This window comes from Dermacentor variabilis, chromosome 3, assembly GCF_050947875.1.
Source record: "Dermacentor variabilis isolate Ectoservices chromosome 3, ASM5094787v1, whole genome shotgun sequence".
Taxonomy (NCBI): Eukaryota; Metazoa; Arthropoda; class Arachnida; order Ixodida; family Ixodidae; genus Dermacentor; species Dermacentor variabilis.
The window spans coordinates 223,681,099-223,700,455 of NC_134570.1; the positions used below are offsets into that span (position 1 = coordinate 223,681,099).

Below are 19,357 nucleotides of genomic sequence, written 5' to 3' on the forward strand. Positions count from 1 at the left end.
CGGCGGTGGCAGTGGTCAATGAACTTGCCATGTTGCGGCGCCCTGGTGTAGGCGCGGAGGAAGACACTGGTGGCGGGTGACGGCGGCGTATGTCATCACTTCGGGCTGGGACTGAGGTGATTCCCGGCTGCACTCCAGGAACTCCGCGAGATTGCTGAACTACATCTTTGATGATGTCAGCGATTGAGGCCACATGATACTGTGACCTTGCGAAGAGCCTGTGCAGTTCCTCGCGAAGAATGAATCTGATAGTCTCGAGTAAGTCGTACATGCTGAGTGCTTGCCCATCGGTGTAGTTTGGGGTCAGTGTTGGGCAGTTAACCTTTGTCCGTAAAGTTCCGAGACTGAGTCTACTAAAAAACGCGTTTAACATTGAAATAATTTGTGCAGCACTTCTTCAAAATAGTCTCCCTTGCAGTCTATACACAGCTTCCAACGCTTTTTAAGGTCTTGGTAACAGTTGGAAAACGCTAGTTTTGGCAGGAAGTAAGCTCCTTTGTTGTGGCGTCTTGAATGGCCTCCACGCCCCCTTCCAGCGACCTTTTAGGGCTCTCTTCACAAGAGGAAACAGGGAAAAAACTGAATGGAGAGAGGTCAGGCGAGTATGGCGCATGGTGAAGTACAGTAATACTGCGCTTGGCGAGAAATCCTGTGACGCTCACAGCAGTGTGCGGCCTTGCGTTATCGTGGAGAAGGCTCCATTGTCCAGATGCCCTTAAGTCAGGGCGATGGCGTCGCAGTGTATCACGCGTGTGTTGGACCGCGCGGATATAAAACTCCTGTTACACCGTCTGCCCCTGTGGGACGAACGCGTGGTGTATGACACATCTGGCACCGAAAAAAACTATCAGCATCGTCTTCGTTTTGGTCTTCTGTCGCCGCACCGTTTTCGAGTAAGGTGAGCTCACAGCTGCACAGCTCGCTAAACCGTTTGCAGATCGTCACCTTCTCTACCGTGCATTTCCTGCTGCCTACGATAACCGCTGCTGCTACGTCAGCTTCGTCGAGGTGCGTGGTCGACTGCCAAGGAAACGAGGCAGCCAACATCCAGGTTTTCCGTGCCAGCGATGCGTCATACCCGGACATCCTCCAGAAGAAGTGGCGGCCGGTGGTCTTCAGTCGGGGGTGGCAATTCCCATCGTCATCAACGGCAACGCAGTCATCAGATATAAACTGGGGGCGGCCGTCGACACAGCTTTGTGGGCTCGGCGACTGCACATCTGCACAGCTCGCTAAACCGTTTGCTCTTGCAATGCAGGTTAGTCAACCATATGCTCTCTTTGCTAAAGAGTCTAGCAATTATTTCCTGATGCAGTTGCCGAGCCCGCACTGCTGTGCCGCCATTGCTGTCGAATGTGCTGATATTATTCATGCCTTGCTGATTTTTGCAGGTGATGTGGAAACAAACCCGGTTTCTGACATTCCTGAAAACCTACTAACCGAATTGCGAAAACTAACCGCCGGTCAGAACCAGCTGATCACTGAAATTCATGGTCTTAAGTCACAACTTACTTCTACCGATAAAGCAATTACTGATCTAAGCAAACGAATGAACGATTTTGAGGGTCACTACCAGACGCTTTTGCCCATTCGAAACGAAGTGGATGCAATGCGCACCACGACTGAACAGGCTATTTTTCGTATTTCCGAGCTCGAAGCACGTATCGACGATGCCGAAAATCGCTCACGGCGGGACAACCTAATTTTTTACGGCATTCCTGACCCTTCCAGCACGGAAACCACTGCCGACTCCGAAAGATTGATTGTGGAACTTTGCCGCGATAGGTTGCAACTAACCATAGACCCAAAAGAAATAGAACGCGCACATCGCATCGGTCGTCCCTCCCCCAATCGCTCTCGCCCCCTCATAGCAAAATTTACTTTCCATAAAACCAAAGTTAACATCCTTTCGAGTAACCGAAAGCTTAAAGGCAATGACTACAGTATTAGCGAGGATTTTTCGCGATCAGTAAGAAATTCCCGAAAACATCTCGTTGCTGTCGCAAAAGGTAAAGGCGTCCCTTTTTGTCTCCGCTTTAAGACTTTGTTCATCGGTTCAAGAAGATACACCTTTGATGCCGCCTCGAGTAGTGACAAAGAGTTGGCATAGCAGCTACATCACCCCAAACAGAAAAATAACATAACACCGACTTGCTCCAGAGATAGCGCTTCGCTTTCTATAACATACACGAACGTGCGCAGTTTCCTCCCGAAGCGTGAATTGGTGTCGAACATAGTTTTATCTACCGGTAGCAACATAGTATTACTGAGACATGGCTGAGCAGCGCCGTTACTGATAGCGAAGTTCCAGCCGACCTGCCCGGTTTCTGCCTCTATCGGAACGACCGCGCAGGAACCCGTGGTGGTGGTGTGCTAGTCGCTGTTCGCGAGCAGTTGCCATGCTCGCTAATAAACGTTACATCAGATCTTGAGATGTTATGGGTCATAATGCATACCTATCCAAAAAAAGTGCTACTTGGTATCTGTTACAGACCGCCAAGTGCTACTTCTGATGTCTGCCATCAACTTAACAACGTCATAAGCGAACTGGTAACCACCCACCCAAACGCGCAAATCCTCCTCTTCGGTGACTTTAACTTCCCACAAATAGACTGGCGTACCATACAATCATTCTCGGTATCCGGACACACAGAGGCCAAAAATTTTGTCGATTTCTGCCTTAACTTTAACCTTTCCCAGCTAGTAACTGAACCAACCCGGATTTCGCAGCAAACTGCTAACGTCCTCAATATCATACTAACCGACCACCCTGACAGCCTTTGATCAATTTCTTATTTGCCTGAGATCAGTGATCCCAAAGTCATCCATGCCACTTTTTCGTTCATTTTGTAGACACGGGATACCTTTAAGAAAACAATATGTCAATACGACAAAGGAAATTACGAAGCTATAACTGAAGCTATGAATACATTCTTTCCTGTATTCGAATGAACTTTTCAAGACCATTCCGTTAACAGCAATTGGACGCGCTTCAAAAATAAACTAAGTGATCTCGCAAATCAATTTATTCCTAAAGTCCCCTTTCGTTCTTATCAGCAAAAACCATGGTTCACAAAGACCTTAAAATGCCTAGAAAAAAAAAGCATCTGTATCACGCCGCCAAACAGAGAGGACGCCCATGCGCATGGGATAAATATTATGAAGCCCAACAGAGCTACGTCGACGCACTGCGTCCCGCTAAACACTCCTTTTATCAAAACAATCTATCAAACCTATTATTCAATAACCCGGAGCACTTTTGGAAAGTTATAAACAATAGCGAAACGCGCACTATTAAAATAACTAACGAATCGAACGAAATTATTAATGATTCCGATTGCACCGACGTGTTTAATTCGGCCTTTGCTTCTGTGTTCACAAACGAATCCAATGCGCCTCCCGTTTCGTCATCGCTTAGTATAAACTCGTCAATGCCAGCCATTGCTTTCAATGCAGACGGTATTTGTGCGATCATTGACAAAATCAAGTGTTCATCATCTCCCGGCATAGACGAAATTAACCCAAAAATTAAAAAAAACTCTAAGCTTATTTCTGCAGCATATTTGTTATCGATATTTGCGCAGTCTCTTTCTTCAGGTTTCATTCCAGATGACTGGAAAATTAGGAAGGTCGTTCCAGTCCACAAATCAGGTAACAGAAACTCGCCTCTTAACTACCGCCCCAACTCCCTAGCAAGCGTCCCGTGCACAATCATGGAACATGTCATCTGCTCTCTTATCATCAATTTTCTTGACTTGAATCGCTTTTTTCATCCCGGCCAGCACGGACTCCGCAAAGGTTTCTCCTGTGAAACACAGCTGGCCATTTTCCTGCACGATGTTCACAATAACCTTAACAGTAACATACAGACTGACGCAATTTTCTTGGATTTTTCTAAGGCCTTCAATAAAGTTCCTCATCGTCTAATATTGAAACTTACAAGACTTAATTTGCATCCTGATGTTTTGAATTGGATCATTGAATTTCTTAGCAACTGCTCCCAATCTGTCATTATAAATAATCACCTATATGACCCTGTGCCAGTAACATCAGGTATCCCTCAAGGATCGGTTCTTCGCCCTCTATTATTTTAATATATATTAATGGCTTACCTTCACATGTGTCCTGTAATATCCGAATGTTCGCCGGCGATTGTGTCATTTATTGCACTGTACGTAACACCTGCGATCAAACAGCCCTGCAGAAAGACCTCGCCAACATACTAACATGATGGGACGATCGGTTAATGAAACTTAATGTACAAAAATGTAAAGTTATGTCTTTCACTCGTAGCAGTAATCCCCTGGTATTTCCTTACCAAATTAGAAGCCTGCCTCTCGACCTAGCAGAGTCCTATAAATACCTAGATGTCACTGTATGCAATGATCTGTCTTGGCATAAACATATTTCTAACATCATATCACCTGCTAAAAACACTAGGTTTTTTAAAACGTAATCTCCGCCAGGCACCTCAAAACGTAAAACTGCTTGCCTACAAGTCCCTTGTTCGGGCAAAACTTGAATATGCATCTGCCATCTGGAGCTCGCACCAAACATATCTTATCACCTCACTTGAATCTTTTTAGAACCGCGCTGCTAGGTTCATTCACTCACAATATTCATATGATGTCAGCATTTCCGCACTTAAAACACAATCCGGACTAACACTACTATCTAATCGCCGACGCATTGCTAGTCTTGAGCTCTATCACAATTTCTTTTTCATTACCCTTCGTCATGCGCCATATATCGTTCCTGCGGCACGCATCTCTCACCGCACCAGTCATCCGCAGCAAGTCGCACGCCCGCGTGCCCGAACGCATCGTTCATTCTCGTTCATTGCCTCGTTCATTCCTCGAGCAGCTAAAGACTGGAACGGCCTTCCTGCTAACATTGTTAGCATCGCTTGCCTGTCTTCATTCCTACAGCGTGTGATTGATCACTTTGAATATAACTAATGAAGTGTACCAAATGTGGAACTTACGCTAAACCCACCCCTTATGTAATACCCCCTCCGGGGGTCTTTAAGGACAATAAACTGAACTGAACTGAACTGGACAGCGGAGAGCTTGTGGACCGCCGTTCGGCGCTCTGCCTCTTTGTTTGAGGATAGTATTGAAAACACCATGTTTCGTCTTCGGCAATGATGCTGTCGACGAATGCAGCATCGTTCTCTGCATCGGAGAGCAAATCAGCGCTCACTGATCTTCGCGTGTCCTTCTGGTCCTGTGTGAGGAAATACGGCAGAAGTCTGGCATTCAGCTTTCGTTTCCCGAAGTTCTCACGCAAAGTTTGGTGGGATGTTGTCTTACTAACGTTCAAAGCATCCGATAGCTTGTGGACTGTAATGGTGCGGTCTTGCTGAACGATATCTCTCATCCAAGCTACGTTGTTTTCATTCCGTGAGGTTGCAGGGCGCCCCTGCCTTGTGTCGTCTTCCCCCGACGTTCTCCCCGAAATGAACCTCTTGGGCCACTCGAAAACTTGCGCCCGCGATAATGTCTCATTGCCGTAAGTGTTACGAAGGAGCTCATACGTCTGCGTGGCTGTCTTGCAGGCTTCACACAGAATTTTATGCTTACACGCTGTTCGAGGTAGACGTCCTTCGCTCCATATTCACTCACAGTAGAATGCGCAAACGACTAGTGACGACGTATTTTTCTGCATGTAGTTCCATCTAGCGGCTGCCAGAGAGAAGTTCAGGAGCAATTAACATAAATAGCTCAGGTTAGCCCGAAAAGATGGCGCTACATATAGGCACCAACATTTGTTTTGGGGAATCATTTCTAGAGAAGAAAATAAATCAGACTCGAAATTTTACGGACAAAGGTTTATATATTACTATTCCGCATATCCAGCACTTTTTAATGATTGTGGCTTCGAAGGCAAATTCAGCAAATATCTTTGGCGGGTTGCGTATTAATCCTGCGAAGAGCTCTTGCTGACACTCCCCATTGAGAAACGAACTTGTTGCTTTTCTGACTGGTCAGGGTCGGCTTCTCTGAACAGGCGAGGGCCGTGAGAATGGCTATGTTCTTGTTGAGCAGTTGCACTCGCTCTTTGCGCACGGTGGTCGTAAAGGCCTGCAGGAAGGCGCTGGGAAACAGGTCCCAAGCAATTAGGCTGTTTTCTCGGTTCGCAAACTGCACCGTGGCGGCACGAGAAGAAGAAATAGTGCCCCCAGTCGCCACTCTTCCAGTTGTTAGATGTAGTGACCCTTTTATACTTCTCCGTCTGGTTTTCCGGGTTCTGAAATGTTGATCCGCGGAACGTCGGTGGCTTCCTGGGGTGCTGGAACACGACCGGTGTAGGCGGCATTGCGGCTGTCGTTGTTGCTGCTGTCGCGGCCGTGCACTTCCTGGTCTTCTCAGGAAGAAGTCCGTACTCCGGTTGCAGCCCTTGCAGCCTGCGGCTAGCTCACTAGTCTTTGGCGACGTTGGTGTTGTCTTCGCGGTTCGGATTTGGCTCAGGGCTTTGCGGGAACGTATGGTATGTGAACGCAAAAGCAGCTCCACCAGATGTGCCGTCTCAGTGATGGTGAAGAACACAGTATAGCAAAACTGTGCATCACGAAACTAACTTTTTCGGGGCGAACCTATGCCCACAAAGCAAGCGATATTCACAGCACAACGATAGCGGCGAGCACAGTCGGCGATCGTCGAAATCTGATCGGTGGGTCAAGCGCGTGGGCTTTTATACATCAGTCATCGAATCTTCCAGAGTAATCGTTGGGACCCACATGCCTTCCAGAACTACTACAAAATTAATGTGACACATACAATCTGATTATAAAAGGTTCGGCAAGGACATACACAACACAAAGAATCAAAATATACGATAACAGTCGAGTAAACCGGAAATCATGCAGGCACAACTTGCACAGGGCGATAACATTACGTTGTTAGCGGGTGAAATGCAGGCCTCAAGAAAAGTATGAGTAAGTACAAGTGTCAGTATAACTCCTTCGAATTTGAGAATACTTACTACCTACAAATACAGGGAACAAATATCGGTAGTCATTTTGCACCAACCTACGTGAACATATTTATCTAGAAAATATTTATCTGGCATAAATTTATTGTACACGTCCTTCTATGGGTCTCTCGATAGCCGTCTGCTAGCAGAAGACAATAAATTTGTCCAGGAACGCGATAAGCCGCGTACGTGATGAGCCGAAATTCTGTGATAACCCAGATTGATTAAAATTACGGGGGCACCGCAGTTCAATAAAACACTTACCAGATGCGCTTTCAACCTTTATCGAGCCTCTTCGTTCATGTTACTCCAAGAAGTTCAGTAACTAAATTAACTTCATCGAATTCACATTCAGTCGTTCATTTTACAAATGGCGGGAGTTACCAGAAAGATTAATGCTGTCGTGCTCCTGTGCCTGTATTTTGACATTTCAATCGTTTTCACACGCAGTATTTCTATTTAGAGCGCAGCTCCTACACTCTTAGGCAAAGTTACGCCCTTTGGCTTGCCCCTTCTGCAACACAACGATAATCGTCACCTACCTTGATGCGTTTCCTTTCTTTAACGCTGCGAGCCCGGTACTTTCTAGTAACGAAGGGCACGCGCGTTATCAGCATAGAACAGTTTACACCCTTTGGAGTGCCCCTTCTGAGAACACTCTGTCTGCGAGAATCAAATTCCTTGCCACAATATATCGCAAATTGAAAACACCAAAACATTTGTGCCCAAAATTTGCATTAGAGAGTATCGAAATCATTGGTGAAAAATTTTCGTGCATGGAATAAATCGACTAGCACTTGGATTAAAGTTGCTAGCACTTGGATTACATGTTGGTGTTTCGATTGATTTCGCTGGCGTGCTACCTATGTCTGCGCGCGCTAAGATTGAGAGATTGGCACTCGGAGTAAATAATCTGACGCTCGGAATATTTCTGTGGCTCTTGGATCTGCCACTCTGAATAAAGTCAGCAGAAAAACTATAGTAGCAGTTAGGCACATTTAATGCCATATACAGTAAGCCAAAGCAAATGAAAGCTAAAGACTGGTAGGAACTAGGCGTGTGAGCTGCGCTTCTTAAATAAGGCAGAATTGCTGCAACTGCTGTACGTTCACAATTGAAGTGTGACAGCTACAAATGTGTCCCAAATTTAGGTAGAGGTATTTGTCGGTAATTATACATAGATGCGTTAATTTGCGGCCCTCTTCTGTAATTACCGCAAGAATAACTGTTGCCTGATATATAGCTGTTTTTCCCTTGTACACTGCTTCACACATTTTATTCTTTGCTTTATTAAGTTCTATTTTATACCTTTAAGATTTAAAGAGGGAACCATCTGTAAGTTTCGGCCTCTAAATGCCCGAGTTTTATGATTGAAGGTTGAGATAAGTGAAATCCTGCCTTGCAGTTCGTGTGAAAAGACTGCAGTACTTTTGACGCTTTGGTCAGCTGTCCATTGAACTAGTATTCGAAAGGCTAGAGCTAGCCTGCAGCCTGAAATCGCCGGTAGGCGCGCCTCCTTGACCACTTACCCCATCGTAGAAGCCCATGTCCATGTTGAGAGCCTTAGAAATATTCGGAGCGAAACTCTCGAGGCGAAGCTTCTCGAGCTGCACATAAAGAAACCTCACATGAGAACACAATGACGACTGTGACTCGCAATTGACCAGCAAACCAACGTTAAGCAGGAACGCTAAAGTAACGAGTGCCACTTCGCGCATAGGAAATCGCAATCTTCGGGCATTAAAAAATAAGAGAAAACACAGCTGTAACTCGAAAATGTTATACAAATTCATGCTCGCATATTTCGGAGGCAGAAAGTAGTTCTAGCGTCACGTTTGCTAGCATGAGATCAGAAGGCAGATCAAATGAATCTGCAGACACACTGATTTTCGCTATACTTCATTTCAGTTATTCATGAGAGTGCCCAATATAGCTCTAGCTCTACGCCTTACTTTGGTGCACTTGTATTATACCGAGGACGAGAAACAGATAACAAAACAGATAACCTAAAAGAACAGCGGGAGAAGACGCAACAAAAGATTGAATTCTATGAAAAAGAGAAGTCAGATATAGAGCAAATACAAGAGCTGAAAACTAAAATAATAATGTGGTTTTACCTGCCAAAATCACGATTTAATTAAACGGCACGCCGTAGTGAAGGACTCCGGCAATTTGGACAGCCTGGGGTTTATTAACGTGCAGCTAAATCCAAGTACACGGGTGTTACCGCATTTTGCCCTCACCGAAAGGCGGCCGTTGTGGCCGGGATACGATCTCACGACCGTTTGCTTAGCAGCCCAGCACCATAGCCACTAAGCAAGTACGGCGGAGAAGAACTGAAAATAACATAACACAGAGTATTTTTGTGCTACCAGACGTGTTATAGCGCTAGAGGTGCAAGCTGAGTTCACGTAGAAAATTTTGGGATTACGCAAAATCAGGCAAGGCACGCAGAACGTTACAGCCAACAGTAACAGCGGACAGAAGTGGTTGCGAATGAGTTTTTATAAGAATAAGTAATCACGATATTTTATCACGGGTCTAATATTAAACATACTACATATTAGAGTGGGCAGTTGAGCAGCGCTTGTGGCAGTATGCTTCATATTGCAGCGACGCTATCTGTGCTCAACCACGTTGACGGTGAAGACGACGACCTCGTGTGTGCAAGCGAAGCGCTACAGAAGAAGAAGCCTGAACTGAGCGCTTGCCCTAATTCTCTCAATTAAATACCGCTCTCCGCTATTGTCTCCAGTGAGCCGTGACACTGGCGGACGTGCTGGGTATCGCATCATCACCTAATGATAGGGACGACTCCTGCGAGTAGCCCTGTATCCAGCCCTTCAAGACATCATCCACGCGTCGAGACATCTGCGCACCGCGCAAGCCGTCGCCTGCAAGGTCTGTGCCCGGAATTCGGCCTCTTCCAAGGAACTTTGTCAGCGACCTCACCGACTCAGGAAATGGCACTCGCAAGTCCAACACAAGTGACTGTTCAAAACAATCTAGTCCCCACTAACTTCCACGGTGACACGTATGAAGACGCCGAAGACTAGCTACCACGGTGACACGTATGAAGACGCCGAAGACTGACTGCACCAGTATGAACGCGTAGCTAAGGTCAATCAGTGGCGTCCGGACCAGAAGCTTTCCAATGTGTACTTCGCTCTTGAAGGTAGTGCAAGGACGTGGTTCCAAAATCGCGAGGCACATTTGACAACGTGGGACGAATTTTGCCGTCGGCTACTTGATACCTTCGGAAGCACTGATCGCCGACATAATGCACAACGCCTTCTCGTGTTGCGCATTCAGAAGCCAAACGAAAGTGTTTCGATGTTTGCCGAGAACATGTCTCGTTTGTTTCGCTGCGCGGATCCCAAGATGCCTTATTAGAAGAAGCTGAGCCATCTCATGCGCGGCATCAAAGAACAGCTATTCGCTGGTCTCGTGCGTAGCCCACCTACAAAAGTGGAAGAGTTCATTAAGGAAGCCACAGCAATCGAGCGGGCGCTGCAGCAGCGTTGCCGGCAATATGAACGCCTAAGATGCGCCTGCAGGAACCGCAGTACTGACAGTGACAGACGAAACCTCGCTGCGTGAACTAATAAGAGACATTGTGCGCGAGGAGATTGCGAAGCAAACTGCGACACCGAAGGAGTTCACTGTTGCTTCGGTCGCTGAAGTGGTCCGCCAAGAAATCCGGCAAGCATTTGCATCACCTGAGCCACTCCCTGAACCGTGTCCCGAGCCACGCTTCGAGCCGCGCGCTTACAGCTACGCCGACGCTGTCCGTCGCCCGCTTTCTACCGGGCCAGCACAACAGTACAACCAGCGGCCACCTATTGCTGCCTGGATACAGAGGGAGCATTTCAGGCGACCCCAGCTTCGCAGGACCAACGTATGGCGCACTGCTGATCGCCGACCATTGTGTTTTCAATGTGGCGAACCAGGGCACATTTGTCGTTTTTGCCCTCATCGCCAGGATGGCATCCAGGAAATGTCACCTGCCACTCCCCGACAATTTCCAGAGAGACATAGACGCTTCGACGACAGTGTCACTCGGAAACAAGGCAACACAGCTAATTTCCGGTGGCGTTCGCGGTCTTCGTTGCGTTATTCTTCGCCGAACCGTTGCAGTTTCGCTGACGTGGTGAGAGGCCGGTCTCCAAGCCCACGGCGGAGAAACTGAAATCGGCGACCTCCGGGAGGAAGGTTGCAAGTCGTCGAACCGCCGAAAGTCCCCTAACACAACAGAGAAACGAGCGAAGCAACCCGGAGAAACGGAACGCCGACGAATTTGTGAGTGCCGACCTACTCTTAACGATCGATGGGCACGACGTGACAGCTTTAGTTGATACTGGCGCAGACTTTTCGATAATGAGTGAGCAGTTGGCAGAGCGGCTCAAAATGCAACGGACGGGCCCGTATATTCGAAATGCCGGGCGCCAGATAATGACCCCTACAGGAAAATGTACTGCACGACTCCCGATAGGAAATACAGCTTTTGTCGCCACTTTTATGATTTTAAAAGAGTGCTGCAGATCACTCATCCTTGCAATGGACTTCTTGCGGGAGTACGGCGTCGTTGTTAACATACGGGACGGCGAGATAACCTTGTCAACTAGTACAAAGACTAGCCACGACGAAGAGCGCCAACGTACATCGTTACGTGTCGCCGACGACGACGTCTGCATACCACCACTATCATGCAGTCTTGTCTCCGTCAGTTGCGGAGAACAGTTTAACAAGGACGGTGTAGCCGAACAACTAACTGTACTTCTGTTCCATCAAGGTGTTGCCATCGCTCGCGGTATCTTCAGCCTAATCGGTGGTCGCACAGAGGTACTTCTGACAAATTTCACCAATGAACGCGGCACATCAGTAAAGGCACCGCTGTGGCATACTTTGATGAAATTGACCACGTTCAACACTGCTTTGCTGTAAAGGAGGAATCGACCACCGATACGATGCCACATGCACTTGTCGTCGACGTTGACCCAGGTTTAGCACCGCAACAGAAACAAAGTCTCAGGGACCTGCTTGACGGTTTTAAGGACTGCTCCTCTACAACGTCCCGAGTGCTTCAGACACCACTGACGAAACACCGCATCATTACGGATGAAACAGCAATACCCATGTGACAGCATCCGTATCGCGTGGCTGAGAAAGAGCGTGAAGCAATACAGCAGCAAGTCAAGAAAATGCTAGATGATGATGTCATCCAGCCGTGAAAAAGCCCTTGGGCAACGCCCGTGGTACTCGCTAAGAAGGATGGTAGCCTGCGGTTTGGTATCGATTATCAGAAGCTCAATCGGGTCACGAAAAAAGATGTGTACCCTTACCACGCATCGACGATTCCATCGACAGGTTATGGCATGCACGATACTTTGCGTCGAAGGACTTAAAACGTGGATACTGGCAAATAGAGGTCGATGAGCGGGTTCGCGAAAAGACTGCTTTTGTAACGCCTGATGGGCTCTATGAATTCAAATTTCTCCCATTTGCTTTTTGTTCCGCCGCAGCCACGTTCCAAACACTAATGGATACTGTTCTCTCAGACCTTAAGTGCAAGACTTGCTTAGGCTACCCAGACGATGTTATTGTTTATCCTGCCACATTTGATGAACATCTCAGGCGGCTGCGGTTGTTTCTTCAAGCCATACGGTCCGCTGGGCTTACCTTAAAACCTGAAAAGTGCCACTTTGGCTATAAAGAACTACAGTTTTTGGGCCACGTAGTAAGTTACACAGGTGTCAGACATGATCCTGAGAAAGTCGCAGCCGTCGCAAAGTTTCCAAGGCCTACAGGCAAAAAGGCAGTCAGACGCTTCCTGGGTCTATGCGCATATTACCGGCGATTTATTGTGGGTTTCGCACGCATCGCCTCACCACTCACCTGCTTAACCAAAGAAGATTTCACGTTTATGTGGGGCGAGGATCAAGAGGCCGCTTTTAACGAGTTGCAGCACCGTCTACAAACTCCGCCTGTTCCTGCCCACTTTGACGTGGATGCGCCGACAATGATCCACACCGACGCCATCAACGTAGGTCTTGGCGCCGTCCTTGTTCAGCGGCAAGACGGCGCTGAGCGAGTCATCACTTACGCGAGTAGAACATTGTCACGTGTCGAGTCGAACTGCTCCATCACAGAGAAGGAATGCTTGGCTGTAGTATGGGCAGTTGCCAAGTTTGGCCAGTACATATACTGCCGCCCATTTCAAGTTATAAGTGACCACCATTCTCTCTGTTGGTTGACCAACATGAAAGATCCATCAGCACGTTTGGCACGCTGGAGCCTACGGCTTCAAGAGTACGACATGACAGTGGTCTATAAATCGGGAAGGCAGCACTTAGACGCTGAATGCCTTTCCAGATCGCCGATCGAGTAGTCAGGCGGAGACGATGACGAATCCGCAGGCTTTTTATGAGTTGTTGATGCGGCCACCATCTCTCAACAACAGCAAGATGACCAGGAGCTTGCATCACTATTTGATTTCATAGAAGGCCGCACCAGAAATTAGCCCAGATGGTTGTCAAGGCACCTGTCACGATTCTCCCTACGCAACAGTGTTCTTTTTAGGAGAAACTTCTCTTCAACAGGGAAGAGATATCTACTAGTCGTCACTAAAACACTCCGCAACGAAATTTTGCAGACCTGTCACAATGAAGCTACCTCAGGTAACTTAGGCTACACAAGAACATTAGCACGGATCAAAGGGAAGTATTACTGGCCACGGCTCGCAGCACAGGTGAAGCACTACGTTCGAACGTGCCTTGACTGTCAGTGACGAAAAGTGCCACCTACGAAACCTGCCGGACTATTATAGCCCTTTCCAGTGCCGGAAACACCGTTTGCACAAATTGGGATAGACCTTTTGGGCCCATTCCCAATATCTGCTGCCGGAAATAGTGGATCATTGTCGCGACAGGTTACCCCACGTGATATGCTGAAACCAAGTCACTTCCTAGCAGACGAGGCCGCACAGTTCTTCATCGAAAACGTCGTCCTGAGGCACGATGCTCCAGCGGTCATCGTAACCGACAGGGGAACCGCGTTCTCGGCTGAACTTTTGCGAACTGTACTCACCCTCAGTGGCACGGCACACACAAGGACGACAGCCTATCGCCCGCGAAGCAATGCAGTTACGGAGCGCTTCAACAAGCTCTCGCAGACATGCTGTGCGTGTATGTCGATGTGGAACACAAGAACTGGGACCAAATATTACCCTACGTAACGTTTGCTTATAATGCGTCTCGGCAAGAAACAACAAGAATGACGCCATTCAGTCTCCTCCACGGTCGAGAAGTGACTACAATGCTGGATGCTATGCTTCCTCACGATTCCAGCGATTCCGAGACTGATGCCGCAGATTTTAAAGAGCGCGCCGAAGAAACAAGACAGCTCGCGCGCGTTCGCATAGCTAGCCAGCAAGACCGTGATGCCAGACGCTACAATCAACACCATCGATGCACCTACCCGTCCGGCCAAGCAGTCTGCGTTTGGGCTCTAGTACGCCGCCGAAGCCACGTGGAGAAACTCATGCGCCGATACTTCGGACCGTACAAGGTTCTACGACGCCTTAGCGACGTCAACTACGAAGTCGTTCCTGACAGCCTATCCTGCTCGAGGCGCCGTAAGGGCCTTCCTGAGACTGTGCACGTGGTGCGCATGAAACCTTATTTTTCTGAGCGACGTGGACACACACAGGTTCGCTGGACACGGGATGCTACCCGCGGAGCGTTGGGACGATGCTCCTTCTGGAGGGGCGCAAATACCGCGACGCCATCTGCGCTCAACCACGTTGACGATGAAGATGACGGCCTCGTGTGTGCAAGCGAGGTGCCACAGAAGAAGCCTGGACTGACCGCTTGCCCTAATTCTCTCAATTAAATACCGCTCAACGCTCTTGCCTCCAGTGAGCCGTGACAATACGCATCATTTCTTCTCTCCTCAGGTGCTGCTGATCCTGGTGATTGTTTGACCGTTTGTGCCCCTGCATATCTACCCTCAGGCCGGCGCTTGCACGTCTGCCGATCATTACCATCGTGGTTCCGTCGACAGCACACGTGCTGAGACCCACGTACCGCCATCACACAGTTGGCTGCTGGACAGGAAGCTCATCGCTTCTGGGACGACAACACCGGAAGCAACGCCCGCGGCCGGCTTATTCATGAGTGACGCACGGATAGTCTACCTATTTAGTGAGCAGTGGAGCAGTGCTGGTGGCAGTATGCTTCATATGCATCATTTCTTCGCACCTCAGGTGTTGCTGATCCTGGTGATTGTTTTACCATTTGCGCCGCTGTATATGTACCCCCAGGCGGGCGCTAGCGAAGTTGGTCAGCATGACCCTCGTGGTGCCGTCAGAGGCACATGTGCTGAGACCTACGAGCCACCTTCACACAGTTGGCTGCTGGACACATAGCTCACCGCTTCTTGGACGACAATAGCGGAAGAAACGCCCATGCCTGGCTTCTTCAGGAGCGACGCGCGGATGGTCTACCCTATTAGTGAGCAGTGGAGCAGCGTTGGGTGGCAGTATGCTTCATATGCAAAATTTCTTCGCCCCTCAGGTGTAGCTGATCCTGGTGATTATCTCACCGTTTGCGTCGCTGCATATCTACCCTGAGGCCGGCGCTTCCACGGTTTCTGATCATGACCATCGTGGTTCCGTCGACAGAACACGTGCTGAGACCTATGTGCAACCTTCACACAGTTGGCTGCTGGACAGGAAACTCATTGCTTCTAGGACGACAACACCGGAGGAAACGCCCACGGCCGGCTTCTTCATCAGCAACGCGCTGATGGTGTACAATTTTAGTGGGCAGTGGATTAGTGCATGTGGCAGTATGCTTCACATGCATCATTTCTTCGCTCCTCAGGTGTTGCTGATCCTGGTGATTGGTTCACCGTTTGCGTCGCTGCATATCTAGCATCAGGCCGGCGCTAGCAAGGTCGCTGATCACCACCATCGTGGTTCCGTCAGCAGCTCATGTGCTGAGACCGAGGAGCCGCCTTCACGCAGTCGGCTTCTGCACAGGAAGTTGATCGCTTCTTAGACGACCACACCGCAAGAAAGGCCCATACCCGGCCTCTTCATGAGCGACGCGCGGATGGTCTAAACGTTTAGTGAGCAGTGGAGCAGTGCTGGTGGCAGTATCCTTCATATGCATCATTTCTTCGCTCCTCAGGTGTTGCTGATCCTTGTGATTGTTTCACCGTTTGCGACGCTGCATATCTGCCCTCAAGCCGGCGCTTGTATGGTTGCTGATTATGACCATCTTGGTTGCGTCAGCAGCACATGTGCGGAGACCGACGTAGCGCCTTCACGCAGCCGGCTAATGCACTGGAAGTTCATTGCTTCCGGCACGACAACACCGCAAGAAACGCCCATACCCGGCTTCTTCATGAGCGACGCGCGGATGGTCTACCCTTTTAGTGAGCAATGGAGCAGTGCTGGGTAGCAGTATGCTTCACATGCATCATTTCTTCGCTCCTCAGGTGCTGCTGATCCTGGCGATTGTTTCACCGTTTGCGCCCCTGCATATCTACCTTCAGGCCGGCGCTTGCACGGTTACTGATCATGACCATCGTGGTTCCGTCGACAACACACGTGCTGAGACTTACATGCCGCCTTCACACAGTTGGCTGCCGGACGGGAAGGTCATCGCTCCTGGGACGACAACACCAGAAGAAACGCCCATGGCCGGCTTCTTCATAAGCAACGCGCGGATGGTCTACCATATTAGTGGACATTGGAGCAGTGCTGGTGGCAGTATGCTTCATATGCATCATTTCATCGCCCCTCTAGTGTTGCTGATCCTGGTGATTCTTTCACCGATTGCGCCCCTGCATATCTACCTTCAGGCCGGCGCATTTACGGTTGCTGATCATGACCATCCTGGTTCCGTCGACAGCACACTTGCTGAGACCTACGTGCCCCCTTCACACAATTTGCTAATGGACGGGAAGCTCACCGCTTCTGGGACGACAACACCGGAAGAATCGCTCATACCCGGGTTTTTCATCAATGGTGTGCGGATGGTCTACCGTTTTAGAGGGCATTGCAGCAGTGCTGTGGCAGTATGCTTCATATGCATCATTTCTTCGCTCCTCAGGTTTTGCTTATCCTGGCGATTATTTTCCCGTTTGCGACCCTTCATATCTACCCTCAGGCCGGCGCTTGCGCGGTTGCTGATCATGACCATCGTAGTTCCGTCGACAGCAGACTTGCTGATACCTACCTGCCACCTTCACACAGTTGGCTGCTGGACGGGAAGCTTATCGCTCCTGGGACGACAACACCGGAAGAAACGCCCATGGCGGGCTTCTTCATAAGCAACGCGCGGATGGTCTACCATATTAGTGGGCAGTTTAGCAGTCCTTGTGGCAGTACGCTTCATACGCATGATTTCTTCTCCCCTGAGGTGTTGCTAATCCTGGTGATTGTTTCACCGTTTGCGCCGCTGCATATCTAGCATCAGGCCGACGCTAGCACGGTTGCAGATCATGACCATCGTGGTTCCGTCAGCAGCACATGTGCTGAGACCGAGGAGCCGCCTTCGCGCAGTCGGTTTATGCACAGGAAGTTCATCGCTTCTGGGACGACAACACCGCAAGAAACGCCCATGCCTGGCCTATGCATGAGTAACGCGCGGATGGTCTAACCTTTTAGTGGGCAGTGGAGCAGTGCTTGTGGCAGTATGCTTCATATGCATCATTTCTTCGCTCCTCACGAGTTTCTGATCCTGGTGATTGGTCCACCGTTTGCGTCGCTGCATATGTAGCATCAGGCCGGCGCTAGTACGGTTGCTGATCATGACCATCGTGGTTCCGTCAGCAGCACATGTGCTGAGACCGAGGAGCCGCCTTCACGCAGTCGGCTTCTGCACAGGAAGTTCATCGCTTCTGGGACGACAACACCGCAAGAAACGCCCATGCCCGGCCTATGCATGAGTAACGCGCGGATGGTCTAACCTTTTAGTGGGCAGTGGAGCAGTGCTGGTGGCAGTATGCTTCATATGCATCATTTCTTCGCTCATCAGGTGTATCTAATCCTGGCAATTGTTTCACCGTTTGCACCCGGGCATATCTTCCCTCAGGCCGGCACTAGCACGATTGCTGATCATGACCATCCTGGTTCCATCGGAAGCACGCGTGCTGAGAATTGCGTACCACCTTCACACAATGGGCTGTTGGACAGCAAGCTCATCGCTTCTGGTACGAGAACACCGGAAGAAACGTCCAAGCCCAGCTTAACAAGCTACGCGCGGATGGTCTACCATTTTAGTGGGCAGTGGAGCATAATTGTGGCATTATGCTTCATATGCATCATTTCTTCGCACCTCAGGTGTTGCTGATCCTGGTGATTGTTTCACCAATTGCGCCCCTGCATATCTTCCCTCAGGATGGCGCTAGCACGGGTGCTGATTGTGACCATCGTGGTTCCGTCAACAGCACTCTTGCTGAGATCTACGTGCCACCTTCACACAGTTGGTTGCTGTTCAAGAAGCTCATTGCTTCTGGGATGACAACAGCGGAAGAAACACCAACGGCCGGCTTCCGCATGAGCGACGCGCGGATGGTCTACCCTTTTAGTGAGCAGTGGAGCAGTGCAGGTGGCAGTATGCTTTATATGCATCGTTTCTTCGCTGCTCACGTGTTGCTGATCCTGGAGATTGTTTCACCGTTTGCGCCCCAGCATATCTACCGTCAGTTCGGCGCTTGCAAAGTTACTGATCATGACCATCGTGGTTCCGTCGACAGCACACGTGCTGAGACCTACGTGCCACCTTCACACAGTTGGCTGCTGGACGGGAAGCTCATGGGTTCTGGGATGACAACGCCGGGGGAAACGCCGACGGCCGGCTTCTTCATCAGCAACGCGCTGATGGTGTACAATTTTAGTGGGCAGTGGAGCAGTGTATGTGGCAGTATGCTTCATATGCATCATTTCTTCGCTCCTCACGTGTTGCTCATCCCGGTGATTGTTTCACCGTTTGCGCAGCTGCATATCTACCCACAGGCCGCCGCTTGCACGGTTCCTGATCATGACCATCGTGGTTCCGTCGAGAGCACACGTGCTGAGACCTACATGCCACCTTCAAACACTTGGCTGCTGGTCGGGAAGCTCATCGCTCCGGGGACGACAACACCGCAAGAAACGCCCAAGCCTCGTTTCTTCATGAGGGTCGCGCGGATGGTCTACGCTTTTAGAGAGCAGTGGAGCAGTGCTGGTGGCAGTATGCTTCATATGCATCATTTCTTCGCTCCATAGGTGTTGCTGATCCTGGCGATTATTTCCCCGTTTGCGCCCCTTCATATCTACCCTCAGGCCGGCGCTTGCGCGGTAGCTGATCATGACCATCGTGATTCCGTCGAC

The 19,357-nt window shown here is 49.4% G+C and overlaps 1 protein-coding gene across 1 annotated transcript in view; it reads right to left on the minus strand.

The window, feature by feature from the left end:
* Positions 1–19,357, minus strand: part of LOC142575034 (neprilysin-1-like) — a 622,756-nt gene that overhangs the window by 229,862 nt on the left and 373,537 nt on the right. The window contains exon 12 of the mRNA XM_075684001.1: positions 8,505–8,582. Coding sequence (XP_075540116.1) covers positions 8,505–8,582 — 78 coding nt within the window. The remainder of the gene's footprint in view (positions 1–8,504; positions 8,583–19,357) is intronic.